The sequence below is a fragment of the Loxodonta africana genome, chromosome 12 (genome assembly GCF_030014295.1).
Source record: "Loxodonta africana isolate mLoxAfr1 chromosome 12, mLoxAfr1.hap2, whole genome shotgun sequence".
Taxonomy (NCBI): Eukaryota; Metazoa; Chordata; class Mammalia; order Proboscidea; family Elephantidae; genus Loxodonta; species Loxodonta africana.
Genome location: NC_087353.1, coordinates 87,933,298 through 87,947,705, shown reverse-complemented (window position 1 = coordinate 87,947,705; position 14,408 = coordinate 87,933,298). Strand labels below are relative to the sequence as shown.

Here is a 14,408-nt window from a genome sequence, read left to right as displayed (position 1 = left end):
TGCTTACCTTGTGGTCCAGCTTGGGATCTGTATCTTGTCCTTGGGAAGAATCAAGGTATGCTAGATTCAGGTGGGTAACAGCCAGGGTAGAGAAATGGGAAGAAGGTTTCAGAAGTAAGGTCATCTGTTAGGTCAGGCTCAGAGGTCATTTGAGATGGATGGGGTGAGGAATGGGAGAAAGAAGAATACTGAGATGGGGGCACATATATATGAAGGTAGGGAGTGTTTGGAGAATAGTAAGGGTCAAGGGTGGGAATTAGGAAAAGATGGTGGTAAGGACTTACCTTTACTCCCAATATTCTCATATTTCTCCTCAGTGTTTTGGAAGGGCTCCCTGATTGGAACGAGAGGGTTGGAAATGTATTAGAGGCTGCACAGAAAAGAGTTAAAGCATACCTCAGGGGCTAGTTCCTTTTGTGGGGTGCTCTCCAAACTGCCCTGAAATACTCAGGAGGTTTTAGGCTCTCAGAGGAAGCTGTCTGGAGAGGAGCTGAGGCCCTTTGTGGTATAGTACTGTAGGGGTCCCTGAGTGCTGGCTGAAGATTCGAGGGAAGCTGCTTTTATCAGAGAGGGACACAAAGAGGAGAAATAGGAAGGGTCAGCTCCTGTTTTCTCTGTTGGCACTGCCTTGGCTAAAACTGGGAGCAATAAAAATCAGTTAAGCTTGTTTCATGTCCTCTGGGCAGGTGCTCAGGACTTGGTCCCTGGAGGAGGCTCCCAGGGAAGGCCACTGAAGGAAGGGTACCTGGCAATAGAGGGGGAAGGAGAGAGAGAGGAAGGAGGAAGGCTGTGAGAAGGAAAATTTTGGTGATGGAAAGAAAGGACAGGAGAAAAGGAAAGAGAGATTTGAGGTTCAAGAGAAAGTGTGCCAAGGAAAGGAAGGAAGAGCTAGGGCTGGTACAGAAGAGGGAGGTCAAGGCTAGGAAGTGAAGGAGACAGGGAGAGGAGCAGAAGGTGGAAGAATCCTTCAGGCCCTTTTCTGTATTTCATCAAGGGAAAAGGAAAAATTGGACAAAGAGCAAGAAAGAAGAGGAAAAATATGGAAAAGTAGATGTGTTAGGGAAGATGGTGTTCAAAGATGAGAGAACATAGGATGGACAAAAGGAAAAGTTTAGAAATGGGGAGGAAAGAGGATACAAGAGGAAAAAGGGGAGACATTCTAGAAAAGGGAATCTGAAAGTTATGCTGGCACCCTTAGATCTATTGTTCTTGTTTTGCAGAAATAGGAGACGGAGTCTCAGGAAGTTAAGAGCATGACTCCTTAGAGGACAGATGAGGACATGGATTGGGAAATTTGGAGGATGAGAAGGGCTGTGTTGTTTCCAAACAGGAAGTTTCCTTGTAAGAATAGTTCATGTTGTGTTCTTACGAGGAAACTTCCTGTTTCCCAAACCAGTGGTCCCCCCTTGGGAAGACAAGCACTCACCTGGCAGGGGTTTTGGCTTTAGTCTGTCGACCTGTTGGAACCAAAATAGTCAATGTGGCTGTACCTCCAGGGAGACCAGCATTTCTCCATCCTGCCTGTCCCTGCTTCTTCATGCTCTGCGAGGCAGTCCTTCCAGAGATCAGTTATGTTAATAAGGCAGGACTCAGTCTATAGGGTTAGTTTGTATTTTGAGTCAATTTCTTTTGGATATAAAAGAGAGAAGTGAGCAGAGAGGAGGGGGACCTCATACCACCGCTAAAGAAGTGCTGGGAGTGAAGTGTGTCCTTTGGGGTCCCTGTGCTGAGAAGCTCCTAGACTAGGGGAAGATTGATGACAAAGATCTTCCCCCAGAACTGACAGAGAGAAAGAAAGCCTTCCCCTGGAGCGGGCACCTTGAATTCAGACTTTTAGCCTCCTAGGCTGCGAGAGAATAGATTTCTGTTTGTTAAAGCCATCCACTTGTGGTGTTTCTGTTATAACAGAGCTAGATGACTAAGGCAATAGCCAATGCCTCTATCCCTGCCCTCTCTCTTGAGCTCTAAATGCATGTATTCCGGTTTCTGCTGGGTATCTCTACCCTGATCCTACACTGGTATCTCAAACATAACATATCCCAAACTCAGCTAATCATCTTTTCCCTGCAAAGATGGTCTTCCTCCTGTTCTCTATTTTACTCAGTGATTACATCATAACTTTATTTACCCTGGAAACGCTGGTGGCATAGTGGTTAAGAGTTCGGCTGCTAAGTAAAAGGTTGGCAGTTTGAATGCACCAGGTGCTCTTGGAAACCCCATGGGGCAGTTCTACTCTGTCCTATAGGGTTGCTATGAGTCAGAATTGACTCAATGGCAATGGGTTTTTATGTGTGTGTGTGTGTTTTATTTACCCCAAGTTGAAAACATGGGACTTATTCCTACCTTCTCAAACCTACATCAATCACCAAGTCTTAGTGGTTTTGCTGTTAAATATTTCCAGGAGCTTGCCCTTTCCCTCCATCTGCTGCCATTGTATTAGATGATCCCAGTCTTGGCCTTCAGAATAGTGGATCCACAACATGAAGCTGAGGTTGTCACTTCACCAATTCACGCTGCCCCTGGGATCAGAGGCTCTTGGGTGTGATTTACAATGTCGTCTTCCATTGTCCTTTCCCTCTTTTCTCATCTCTTGCCTCCTCCACTGATACTGAGATACTTTACTGTTCCTGAAATAGTTTCTTTTGCCTCGAAGGACAGTGACCTCTCTACTATTTTCCCCATTCACCTGGCTAATTCCTTTTTACTCTTGGTGATTTTTCCCATGTGTCACTTCTTCTGGGAAGCCCTCCCTGACTACCACATCTCCTTCCTCCCAACCTTATTAAGTATTATCATATAGCTCTTTCCATATGAGGCAATTAGGCCTTGTCTTGGCTGTTCTTACCCCTTACCCCGCAGACCTCTATCCTCAGACTGGGTTCTTTAAAGGCTGTGTCAGTGCGGTACTTTGTTTCTCCAGTTACAAGCCAGGCCCAGGAGAGAGGCTCTCAAGCAGTGCTTGCTGAGCTGAGCCAATTCCCTGTCCATTCTGCTCTCTCCTTATTTTTCCAGGGCAGACCCTCATCGCCCCATGAACCAAAGGGTGAGGATTGATGGGAAATAATCATGTCAAGACAGAAGAACTGGAAAATGATCACATTGTGTGGACAGGGATAGGTTTGGGGCAGTGCTTCTTGAACATGTTAAAAATGCAGATTCCCTCTATTTGCAGAAAAAGAAACAGGATCCATACCTCACACCATATGCAAAAACTAGCTCAAAATGGATCAAAGAACCTAAATGTTAAAACTAAAACTATAAAGTTCCTGGAAGATAATAGGGAAAAAATCTAGGGGTCCTAATTTTTAGCACAAATGCACTATCAAACACAACTAAGAATGCACGAACAACAGAAGATAAACTAGATAACTGGAACCTCCTAAACATTTAATACTTGTGCTCATCAAAAGACTTTACTAAAAGAGTAAATAGAGAACCTACAGGCTAGGAAAAAATTTTTTTGGTAATGACATATCTGGCAAGGGTCTAATCTCTAAAATATATAGAAAACTTCAACAACTCAAAACAAAAAGACAAACAATCCAATCAAAAAATGGGCAAAGGACATGAACAAACACTTCACCAAAAAGGACCTTCAGGTGGCTAACAAACACATGAAGAGATGCTCGTGATCATTAGCCATTAGAGAGATGCAAATCAAAACTACAATGAGATTATCATCTCACCCCCCACAAAAATGGCACTGATCTAAAAAAAAAAAAGGAAATGCTGGTGAGGCTCTGGGTACATTGAAACTCTTATACACTGCTGGTGGGATTGTAAAATGGTACAACCACTATGGAAAATGTTATGGCACTTTCTCAAGAAGCTGGGACTAGAAACGCCTTATGATCCAGCAATCCCACCCATAGGTATATATCCTAGAGACATAAGAGCAGTGATATGAATAGACATATGCATACCTATGTTCATTGCAGCATTATTCACAATAGCAAAAAGATGGAAACAACCTAAGTGCCCATCAACAGACAATTGGATAAAAAAATTGTGGTACACACACACCATGGAATACTATGTAACGATAAAGAATAACGATGAGTCTGTGAAACATCTTAAAACATGGTTGAATCTGGAGGACATTATGCTGAATGAAATAAGTCAAACACAAAAGGATAAATATGCATGATACCACTTTTATAAACGTCAAGAATAGGTATACACACAGAAAGCAACGTTCTTTGATAGTTACCAAGGAAAGGGGGGGGATCACTTACTAAATAGTAAAAAAAAAAAAAAATTTTTTTTTTTTTTTTACACGTGTTAATTCTGGTGATGGCAAAGGCAATACAAAATATGGGGGAAGTCAGCACGACTTGACCAAAGTAAATGAAGACACGGAGAGGTATGCAAGAATAGAGGACAACTACGGTAAATGTTATAACATACACAATTTTGCAACAACAGTAATAAGCAAAAAAATACGTGAGTGGTTACATAGATATGTATACTACATGGCTGTTGGAAGGTGTATGGGAGTACATGCATGTGCATATATACGTATATTTGTGGGCATATGTATATACATGTTTGTAGGTGCTGCATATATATTCATATATACAATAAAGCACATAGGGGGCACAGTTATGGGTACTTCCTAGACATACCCAAATACCTCGTGAGATTGATTACTGTGTTTGAAGGCTCAGGACCATACTAGTCTCATGGAACAATTAGGTCAATTGGCATAACTTAGTTAATAAAGGTAATGTTGAACATCCTAATTTGGCAAGTAGTGTCTGGGGTCTTAAAACCTTCTGAGAGGCCATTAATATACAGCTATTGGTCTCTTCCTGTCTGGGGCAAAGGAGAGTGAAGGAAACCAAAGATTCAAGGAAGAAGTGAGTCCACGGAACTAATGGCCCACTCGAACCACAGCCTGTTCTAGCCTGAGACCAGAAGAACTAGATGGTGCCTGGACACCACTACGACCGACGGTTCAGACCAGGGACACAATAGAAGGTCTCGGTTAGAATGGGAGAAAAACGTAGAACAAAATTCAAATTTGTAAAAAAGACCAGACTTACTGACCAATAGAAACTAGAGGAACTGCCTGAGACTATCGCCTTAAGATACCCTTTTAACCTGGAACAGAAGCCACTCCTGGAGGTCACCTTTCAGCTAAATAATGGATTGAGTTGTAAAATAAACAATAAAGGAGCACATCCCGTGAGGAATGTGCTCCTTTAAACAATCAACTAAACAAAGTCAAACGATCAACTTTACACAAAAGCAAAGATGAGAAGGCAACGATGGGGCAGGAAAACCGGATGGATGGGGTGGAAATGTTGAGAGTGCTGACACACACATCTCAAGGATTGTACCTGATGTCAAGGAACGATTTGTGTATGAATTGTTGAAGAGGAATCTAACCTGCTGTGTAAGCTTTCACCTAAAACACAATAAAGTATTTTTTTAAAATGCAGATTCCCAAGCAATGATCCAAGAGTCTGACTCTTCCAGCAGGGATCTGCATTTTTAGCAGGCTCCTATGGTGATTCTGAGGCAGGTGGGCCGTCAGGTCACACCCCAAGCAACACCAGCTGGGAAGCTTGGAGATCGGGCGGGGTCCTGACCACATACCTTTTCTTCTCTTACACCTGAGGAATAGCATCAATCCCAACACTGCGGTTATGAATGCAGCACAGGCCACTGCCACTCCAACCTTGGCTCCCAGACTCAGAGGCCCAGACGCTGAGCTTTCATCCATCAAGAGGCTGGCTGTGGTGGTGGGGCCCTGGGTGGTGGTCCTGGCACCTGGCTGCAAATTCTCTGGAGGGGCAGAGGTATTTGGGTGAAAGGTCACATCTTGTTTGCAGAGAGACTGGATTCTCCAGTCCTTACACAAAGGGAGTAACAAGGTGAAATGCGAAAGGCTAGAATTCAGACCAACCAAACCAAACCAAACCCCTTGCTGTCAAGTCGATTCCCTCTCATAGCGACCCTATAGACAGAGTAGAACTGTCCCATAGGGTTTCCAAGGAGTTGCTGGTGGATTCAAACTGCCAAAATAAAAAAAATTTTTTTTTTTTTTTTTGGTTAGCAGCTGGTTAAAAACCATTGCACCACCAGGGCTCCAGAATTCAGACCACTCAGTTTAAATACCAGCTCTACTACTTATCAGCCAGCTGTGTGGCCTTGGAACCTCATTTTACTATCACTTAGAAATAGGGATAACCAGTTGCCATGGAGTTGATTCCTATTTGCGGCAATCCTTGTGTATAAGAGTATAACTGTACTCTATAGGGTTTTTAATGGCTCATTTTTCTGAAGTAGATCACCGGGCCTCTCTTAAGAGGTGCCTCTGGGCAGATTCAAACCATCAACCTTTGGGTTAGCATCCCAGAGCACTAACCTTTTGCATCACCCAGAGACTCCACAAAATATGGATAAAAATGGCTAAATCACAGGCTTGTTTTAATAAGTGAGAGGGCATCTGTAAAATACCTAGTGTATATTGGAAATGTTTTTAAGGTTAAATTTTAGTTCCTACAAACAGATTGTACCTTCTTTGTAAATGTATAATGGATCATTAAAACCAAATACACATTCACAGGGAGAAAAAAATTAAATTCCAATAAAATTTTCAGATCAGTGTGGACCAAACTCATTGACCACTCTTATTATAAATTAATAATAAAAGTGTAAATTGAGAATTAAAAAAATTAAAAAATTACTTAGTCAAAAAATATAATAACATGCTCTTTAGAAAATAAAAATCAGAGTAATGCATATTAGAAAAACCCCTGGGATACGACTAAAGCTATAAAAAAAAAAAAAAAAAGACTCTAAGCTAAATTCATAGTATTAAACACTTTCCTTATTTAAAATTGAAAGAGAGAAAATAAATGAACAAAACTTTCAATTTCCAAAGAAAAAATACCAAAAACAAAGAGGAGTCAGCCCTAAGGAAAATCAGAGGAAGAAAGTAATGAAAACATATGTAAGAATAAATTTATTAGAGAACAGAACAGCAGGAGGATTAATAAATGCAGAAACTGGTGTTTTAGGGAAAAAACAAAAAAGAAAACAGCCAAACCTTTAACATATCTAACAACAACAACAAAAAGAGTCTGTTGAAATCATAAGTGTACACTCAATTATGTTGTTATTGTTAGGTGCCCTCAAGTAGATTTAGACTCATAGTGACCCTACGTACAACAGAGTGGAACACTGCCTGGTCCTGCGACATCCTCACAATTGTTCCTATGCTTGAGCCCATTGTTGCAGCCACTGTGTCAGTCCACCTCACTGAGGGTCTTCTTCTTTTTAGCTGACCCTCTACTTGACTGAGCATGATGTCCTCCAGTGACTGATCCCTCCTGATAACGTGTCCAAAGTATGTGAGATGTAGTCTTGCCATTCCTGCTTCTAAGGAGCATTCTGGTTGTACTTCTTCCAAGACAGATTTGTTTGTTCTTTTGGCAGTCCATGGTATATTCAATATTCTTCACCAACATCACAGGTCAAAGATGTCAATTCTTCTTCAGTCTTTCTTATTCATCGACCAGCTTTCGCATGCATACCAGGCGATTGAAAACACCATGGCTTGGGTCAGAGGCATCTTAGTCTTCAAGGTGGTATCTTTGCTTTTCAACACTTTAAAGAGGTCTTTTGCAGCAGATTTGCCCAATGCAACGCGTCTTTTGATTTCTTGACTACAGCTTCCATGGGTGTTGATTGTCAATCCAAGTAAAACGAAATCCTTGACAACTTCAATCTTCTCTCTGTTTATTATGATCTTGCTTATTGGTCCAGTTGTGAGGATTTTTGTTTTCTTTATGTTGAGGTGTAATCCATATTGAAAGCTGTGGTCTTTGATCTTCATCAGTGACTGCTTCAAGTCCTCTTCACTTTCAGCAAGCAAGGTAGTGTCATCTGCATATCGCAGGTTGTTAATGAGTCTTCCTCCAACCCTGATGCCCCATTCTTCTTTATATAGTCCAGCTTCTCCGATTATTTGCTGAGCATACAGATCGAATAGATATGGTGAAAAGATACAACCCTGATGCACATCTTTCCTGAATTTAAACCAATCAGTATCCCCTTGTTCTGTTCCAACGATTGCCTCTTGATCTATGTACTGGCTCCTCATCAGCACAATCAAGTGTTCTGGAATTCCCGTTCTTCACAATGTTATCCATAATTTGTTAGGATCCACACAGTTCAATGCCTTTGCATAGTCAATAAAACATAGATAGACACCTTTCTGGTATTGCCTGCTTTCAGCCAGGATCCATCTGACACCAGTTATGAGATCCCTGGTTCCACATTCTCTTCTGAATCCGACTTGAATTTCTGGCAGTTCCCTGTTGATATACTGCTGCAGCCACTTTTGAATGACTGTCAGTAAAATTTTAGTTGTGTGTGGGATTAATGATATTGTTCAATAATTTCCGTGTTTGGCTGGATTTCCTTTCTTGGGAATAGGAATAAATATGGATCTTTTTCCAGTTGGTCGGTCAGGTAACTGTCTTCCAAATTTCTTGCATAGATGAGTGATCACTTCCAGTGCTGCATCCGTTTGTTGAAACAACTCAATTGGTATTCTGTCAATCCTTTGAGCCTTGTTTTTAACCAATGCCTTCAGTGCAGCTTGGACTCAATCATAGGTTAATAAATTTAAAAAAACCTTATGAAATGGATGATTTTCTGAGACAAACACTTTAAAAATTGACTTAAACCAAAGTGCCCATCAACAGATGAATGGATAAACAAATTGTGGTACACACATGCAATGGAATACTACACAACTAAAAAGAATAATGTGGAATCTATGAAACAACTTATAACATCGATGAATCTGGAGAACATTATGCTGAGTGAAATAAGTTAATCACAGAAAGACAAATGTTGTAGGGTATTACTTTTACGAAAAGTCAAGAATAGGCATACAAACAGAAAGCAACATTTTTTGATGGTTACCAGGGATGGGAGGGTAGAGGGGGATTCACTTTCTAGATAGTAGACACTTGTTATTTTTGGTGATGGGAAATGAAATATCCAATATGGGTGAAGTCTTCACAACTTGTCCAAAATAAATAAAGACACTAAGAAGTACTCAGGAATAAAGGATGATTTTGGTAAATGCTATAACGTACAATTTTGCGACAACAATAATAACAACCAAAAAAATAGGTGTGTGGTCACATAAGTAGATATATATGCATATCTATGTATAGGAAGGCACACGTGAGTGTGTGAGTGTACATGTACAGGTGTATCTGAGGGCATATGTATATACATGTTTATGTGCACTGCATGTATATTCATAATTAACCACATGGGGGCACAGTTATGGATACTTCCTAGACAGAACCAAAGACCTCGTGGGATTGCTTTACTGGGTTTAAAGGCTTGGGATCGTAGTCCCAGGGGAAACTTAGTCAGAGGATGGTGTGGGACCAGACAGTGTTTCCTTCTGTTGTACGTAGGGTCACTATGAGTTGGAACCAACAGTTCATAACGATAATGTTCTACCTTCTAGTTTGATGAGTAACATCTGGGGTCTTAAAAGCTTGTGAGTGGACATCTAAGATACATCTATTGGTTTCTACTCATCTGGAACAAAAGAGAATGAAGGAAACCAAAGACTCAAAGAAGAAACTAGTCCACAGGACTAATAGCCCACATGAACCATGGCCTCATTTAGCCTGAGACCAAAAGAACTAGATGGTGCCTGGCTGCCACTACCAACTGTTCTGACCAGGGACAAAACGGAAGGCCTCTGTTAGAATGAGAGAAAAATATGGAACAAAACTCAAATTCCTAAAAAAGACCAGACTTACTGGACTGACAGAGACTAGAAGAACCCCTGAGACAATTGCCCTAAGAAACCCTTTGAACTTTGAACTGAAGCCACTCCCAGCGGTCACCTTTCATCCAAAAAATAGATTGGCTTACAAAAAAACAATAAATAAAAACAATACCACCTATGAATACTGTGCTCCTTAAATAATCAACTATATGAGACCAAATGGTCAATATCTACCCTAAAACTAGAAGAGAAGTTAAGGAGGGCCATGGAATATAAATTAGTAGAAATAGAACAAAAAGAATGAAATAATGAGAATGTTGACACCTTGTGAAAAATGTAACCAATGTCATGGAACAAGTGTATAAAAATTGTTATTGGAAAGCTAACTTCCTATGTAAACTTTCATCTAAAACACAATAAAATATTTTTTAAAAAATGGACTTAGTAGCAGTAAACCTTAACTGATTGGTAGACAAAGAAGAAGTATAAAGTGCTATTAAAGAATTACCTTTCATAAAGCTCAGGAGGCTTTATAGATAAATTCTTATAAAAACTTAAGGAACAGATAATTCCCAGTAGAAGGTTCTGAAACACAGACAGAACTATGGAAAACTATGCAATTCTAATTTCTGCATAAAGCGATAATATAACCCTAATGCTAATATCCATTCAAATTTTTAAAAATGCAGTTTAAAACAAGAAGAGGCTTTTTTTGTTGTTGTTGTTTTGTTTTGTTTTTTGCTGATTTGGGTGGAGAAAAATACCAAGTATTGGTATAGGTTTAGGGCAAGAGGAACTCTCATAATCAGTTAGTGAAAGTATGTGAGTAATGCAGTACAACCTTTGGGAATGCAATTTGGGAATATCTATCAAAATGTAAAATACACATGCCCATTAATCCAGTAATTTAAGTACTAGGAATTTATCCTATGAAAATGCTTTCACAAATATTCAAAGGTATACATTTAAGGATCTTCTTTGTAGCATTGCTTATAAATAAATTATGATACATCCCTACAATGGAATACCACGCAGCCATTTTAAAAAAGGCATAGATGTATATCTATTGGGATGGAAAGATATTTGAGATATGTTAAATAAAAATTATAGTGCAGAATACTATGCAATTCTATACCATTTGTGTTTTATAGCTATACAAAAATAAATAAACTCATTGCCGTTCAGTTGATTCTGACTCATAGTGACCCTACAGGACAGAGCAGAACTGCCCCATAGAATTTCCAGTGCTGTAAATCTTTACAGAAGCAGACTGCCACATCTTTCTCCCCTGGAGCAGCTGATGGGTTTGAACCATCGACCTTTTGGTTACCAACTGAGTGTTTAACAACTGTTCCTCCAGAGCTCCTAATCTATATTTATCTGTACGTGAGGAAATTTCCACAGAAAAGAGTAATAGTTAGGGAGATAAAGCGAGGAGGGGACTTTTTATTTGATTCCCTTCTATATTGTTTGGACTTTTAAAAAATGATGTTTAAGTATTATCAGTACCATTATTATTTTAAAAATTTAACATTTATTTTTTATCAAAGTTATATATACACATAATTTAAAGAATCAATACATTTCACATACATTATAAAAAACAGCAGCCCCCTGCATATGGAGGCCCTTACTCACTTCCCATACCCTAGAGGCAAATGTTTTCAGTAACTTTAGCTATTTCTTTTGATATTAACCTCTGTAGCTGTGAAAGTTAAAATCAAGATGGAGTCACTTATGCCAAGCCCAGAAGAGCATGGCTGCTACCTGGTTTCACAGGGCAAAAGTTTAAGATAATGAGTAACCTAACTTTTAGAAATGGTTATTTGCTCGTTTCTGGCGATGTATGTATAATTAACAGTTCCTACTCTTTTTTTTTTCTTTTTTTTAACTCTTTAACTTCTGCATTCCAGACAGGCAGATGCCTGGCTATCTGGGAGCCTGATTAGCAGGCACTGACCCGTCGACACTTGTCTTCTTAGCCAAACACAATTCTGAGGAAGAAAAATTTGCAGAGACGTTTTGATGAATATTCAAAAGACTCATCGAAACCACTTATAACTTCCTTGACTTTCTTTGTTCCTTTTGGACTATAAAAACCCCATACTGTCTCATCTCAGGTGCAACACCTAGTCTCATACTGTATGTTGTCCAATTTGAGAATTGTATGATCGACTAATAAATCTCTAGCATTGTTTTAACTTTTTCTTTTGAGCTTTAGAAATTATTCAACATTTCTGTTGTCTGAAGAAGTGGGATCCTTAGGGTGCTGAATCCTCTGTGACAGCTCGGATTTCACTGGGCATGATTCGGTACCCGCTGAGCTGATTGGCTTTTCATCTCCACACTTGGTATACTAGCTCTCTGAGATTTATTTTTAAATTTGTGTTTGGGTTGTCAACTTCAAAAGTTTAAAACTGGGGTCATGATGGCTAGTAAAAACTCTAAGGGAGCTTGAGATGTGCCCCTGGGCACACCAGCTCATCATGTGATCAAGACCTAGGGGCCTGGGTCATGTTTGTTTTGGTCTTTCCGACTCACTCTAACAAAAAACAGTTTAGAGAATCAGTGGCCATTATGGGGAGTTTTCTCCTTGGACAAGCTTGTTTTTCTGCACAATAAATTAGAATCTTGAGGATCTAAAATTAAACAAGCTCAATGGGATGCATATTTTAATTAATACTTAAAAGCGTCTAAGAGACAAAAGAGTCTAAATTGGCTTCTTTAAAAGATACTGTCTCTAAATTAACAATAGCTTAAGAGCTACAGCTGCTAACCAAAAGGTCGGCAGTTCAAACCTACCAGCCACTCCTCGGAAACCCTGTGGGGCAGTTCTACTCATAGGGTCGTTATGAGTTGGAATTGACTCGATGGTAATGGGTTTGGTTTTCTTCGGTACCCCCCTCCCCGCCACTATTCCTTGGAACACTCCTGTGTTCCCAGTGTGAAAATCTAACAATCAAGGTTGGAGATTTATTCAATATTTAAGGACAAGAAACCAAATAGTGATACCCAGATTCCCTGTAGTCCCTAAGCCCCATTTATTATTAGCTAAAATCTCGACGGCAGTGGGTTTTTAAAATATTTGTTAAACCCACTTACTTTACAGTAATAGCTTTATACCGTACATTCTTTAACATCCTGGTACATCCAGGTAGTCAATGTTTGTTTTCACTTGGAACAATCAATAATTTACTTAGACTGTCATGACCCAAGGTTTCGCTTAGTCCCCCAGCTATTTTTTTCAGGTTCTTCATGCAGACTTACATCTGCAATTCCCTCAGAAATCAGTCCTTATACAATATATTGATGATCTTTTACTTTGCTCTACAACTCAAGCTGATTATATTTCTGACAGCATGTTTTTACTTATCCAGTTATCTCATAGGGACATACAGCATCTAAAAAAAAAAAAAAAACTCCAGCTGACCACTATTCAAGTAAAATATTTGAGTCACCTTCTTTCTGTTGAAGGTATCACATTAGACCCCGCTGGAAAACAGCAATCTTTAACTGTCCGCCTCCTAAAACCAAGAGGCAACTGAGAGGATTTTTGGGGGTTGTGTGGCTATATAGGGTCACTATGAGTCAGAATCGACTCGATGGCAAAGGGTTTGGCTTTTTTTTTTTTTTTTTGTAGTTATTGTCAGAGATTCCAAATGTCTCATTAATAGCTCAACTGTTATAAAAATTATTAAGGAAAAATACACCCAATCCCCTGATTCTGAGCTCCAATGAAAATAAAGCTATTGATAATTTAAAAGGTGCCCCGCACCCTGCTCTGGCTTTAGGATATCCCAATTATAATTCAGATTTCTCACTGTTCATTCATGAGAGACAAGGGACTAGCCTTAGAGTGCTAACACACACACACACACACACACACACAAATAACATTCAACAAAGGCCTGTAGAATATTATAGTTTGGAACTAGATCTGGTGGCTTGTGCCTATCTCCCTTGCTTGGGAGCTACCACAAGCACTGTAAAATTAATAGAAAACACAGCTGATATACAACGGGGAAAAATCTTTATATTTTTGTTCTCCAAGCAGTTGATGCTTTGTTAAATTCTGTGGCAACTTAGCACACATCCACCATGTGAATGGCTGTCTATGAAGCTATTCTATTTTCCTCTCCTCACATTCACATTCAGCATGTCAAAGCCCTAAATCCAGCCATTTTACTACCTGTCACAGACTCATCTGAGCTGATGTCCGACTGCCTAAATTTTACTGAAAAATTACTAACTCCCAGGCCTGATTTACAAGAAATGCCTTTAAGAAATCCTGACCTTGTTTTGTTTGTAGATGGGTCATATCTTAAACCTTCCCCAAACTCCTCCAAATTTTAGGCTGGCTATGCTGTAGTCTCCCCTACTAAAGTAATAAAGATGGGACCCCTCCCTAAAGCCACTTCAGCCCAGCAAGCAGAGCTATCTGCTATGACTTGAGCCTGCATAAAAAGCCAATATTTATTCAGTTGATATATGATTAGAGTTATTCATGATTTTGGACTGTTATAGGCACAAAGAGATTTTTAACATTAGCTGGAACTGAAATTAAAAATAGCCAGCTCATTAAGGAACTATGAGATACATTATTATTACCAATAGGACTGGCCATTATTAAAAT

At 39.6% G+C, this 14,408-nt stretch overlaps 1 protein-coding gene across 16 annotated transcripts in view; it reads right to left on the bottom strand.

Annotated features, from left to right (window-relative positions):
- Positions 1-14,408, bottom strand: part of PILRA (paired immunoglobin like type 2 receptor alpha) — a 48,568-nt gene that overhangs the window by 23,635 nt on the left and 10,525 nt on the right. For 6 of the 16 annotated variants that reach the window (XR_010323667.1, XR_010323668.1, XR_010323669.1 and 3 more), the window contains exons 3-7: positions 5,602-5,790; positions 5,392-5,410; positions 1,427-1,555; positions 285-334; positions 8-60 (exon numbers count right to left, since the gene is read on the bottom strand). Coding sequence is in view for 11 of the 16 variants with exons in the window: in XM_064295867.1 (XP_064151937.1) it covers positions 8-60; positions 285-334; positions 1,427-1,555; positions 5,392-5,410; positions 5,602-5,790 (440 nt within the window). In the remaining 5 variants the exon portion in view is untranslated. Of the gene's footprint in view, positions 1-7; positions 84-284; positions 335-1,426; positions 1,556-5,391; positions 5,411-5,601; positions 5,791-14,408 lie in introns of all 16 variants that reach the window. The other 10 variants (XM_064295872.1, XM_064295871.1, XR_010323671.1 and 7 more) reach the window with 7 other exon arrangements.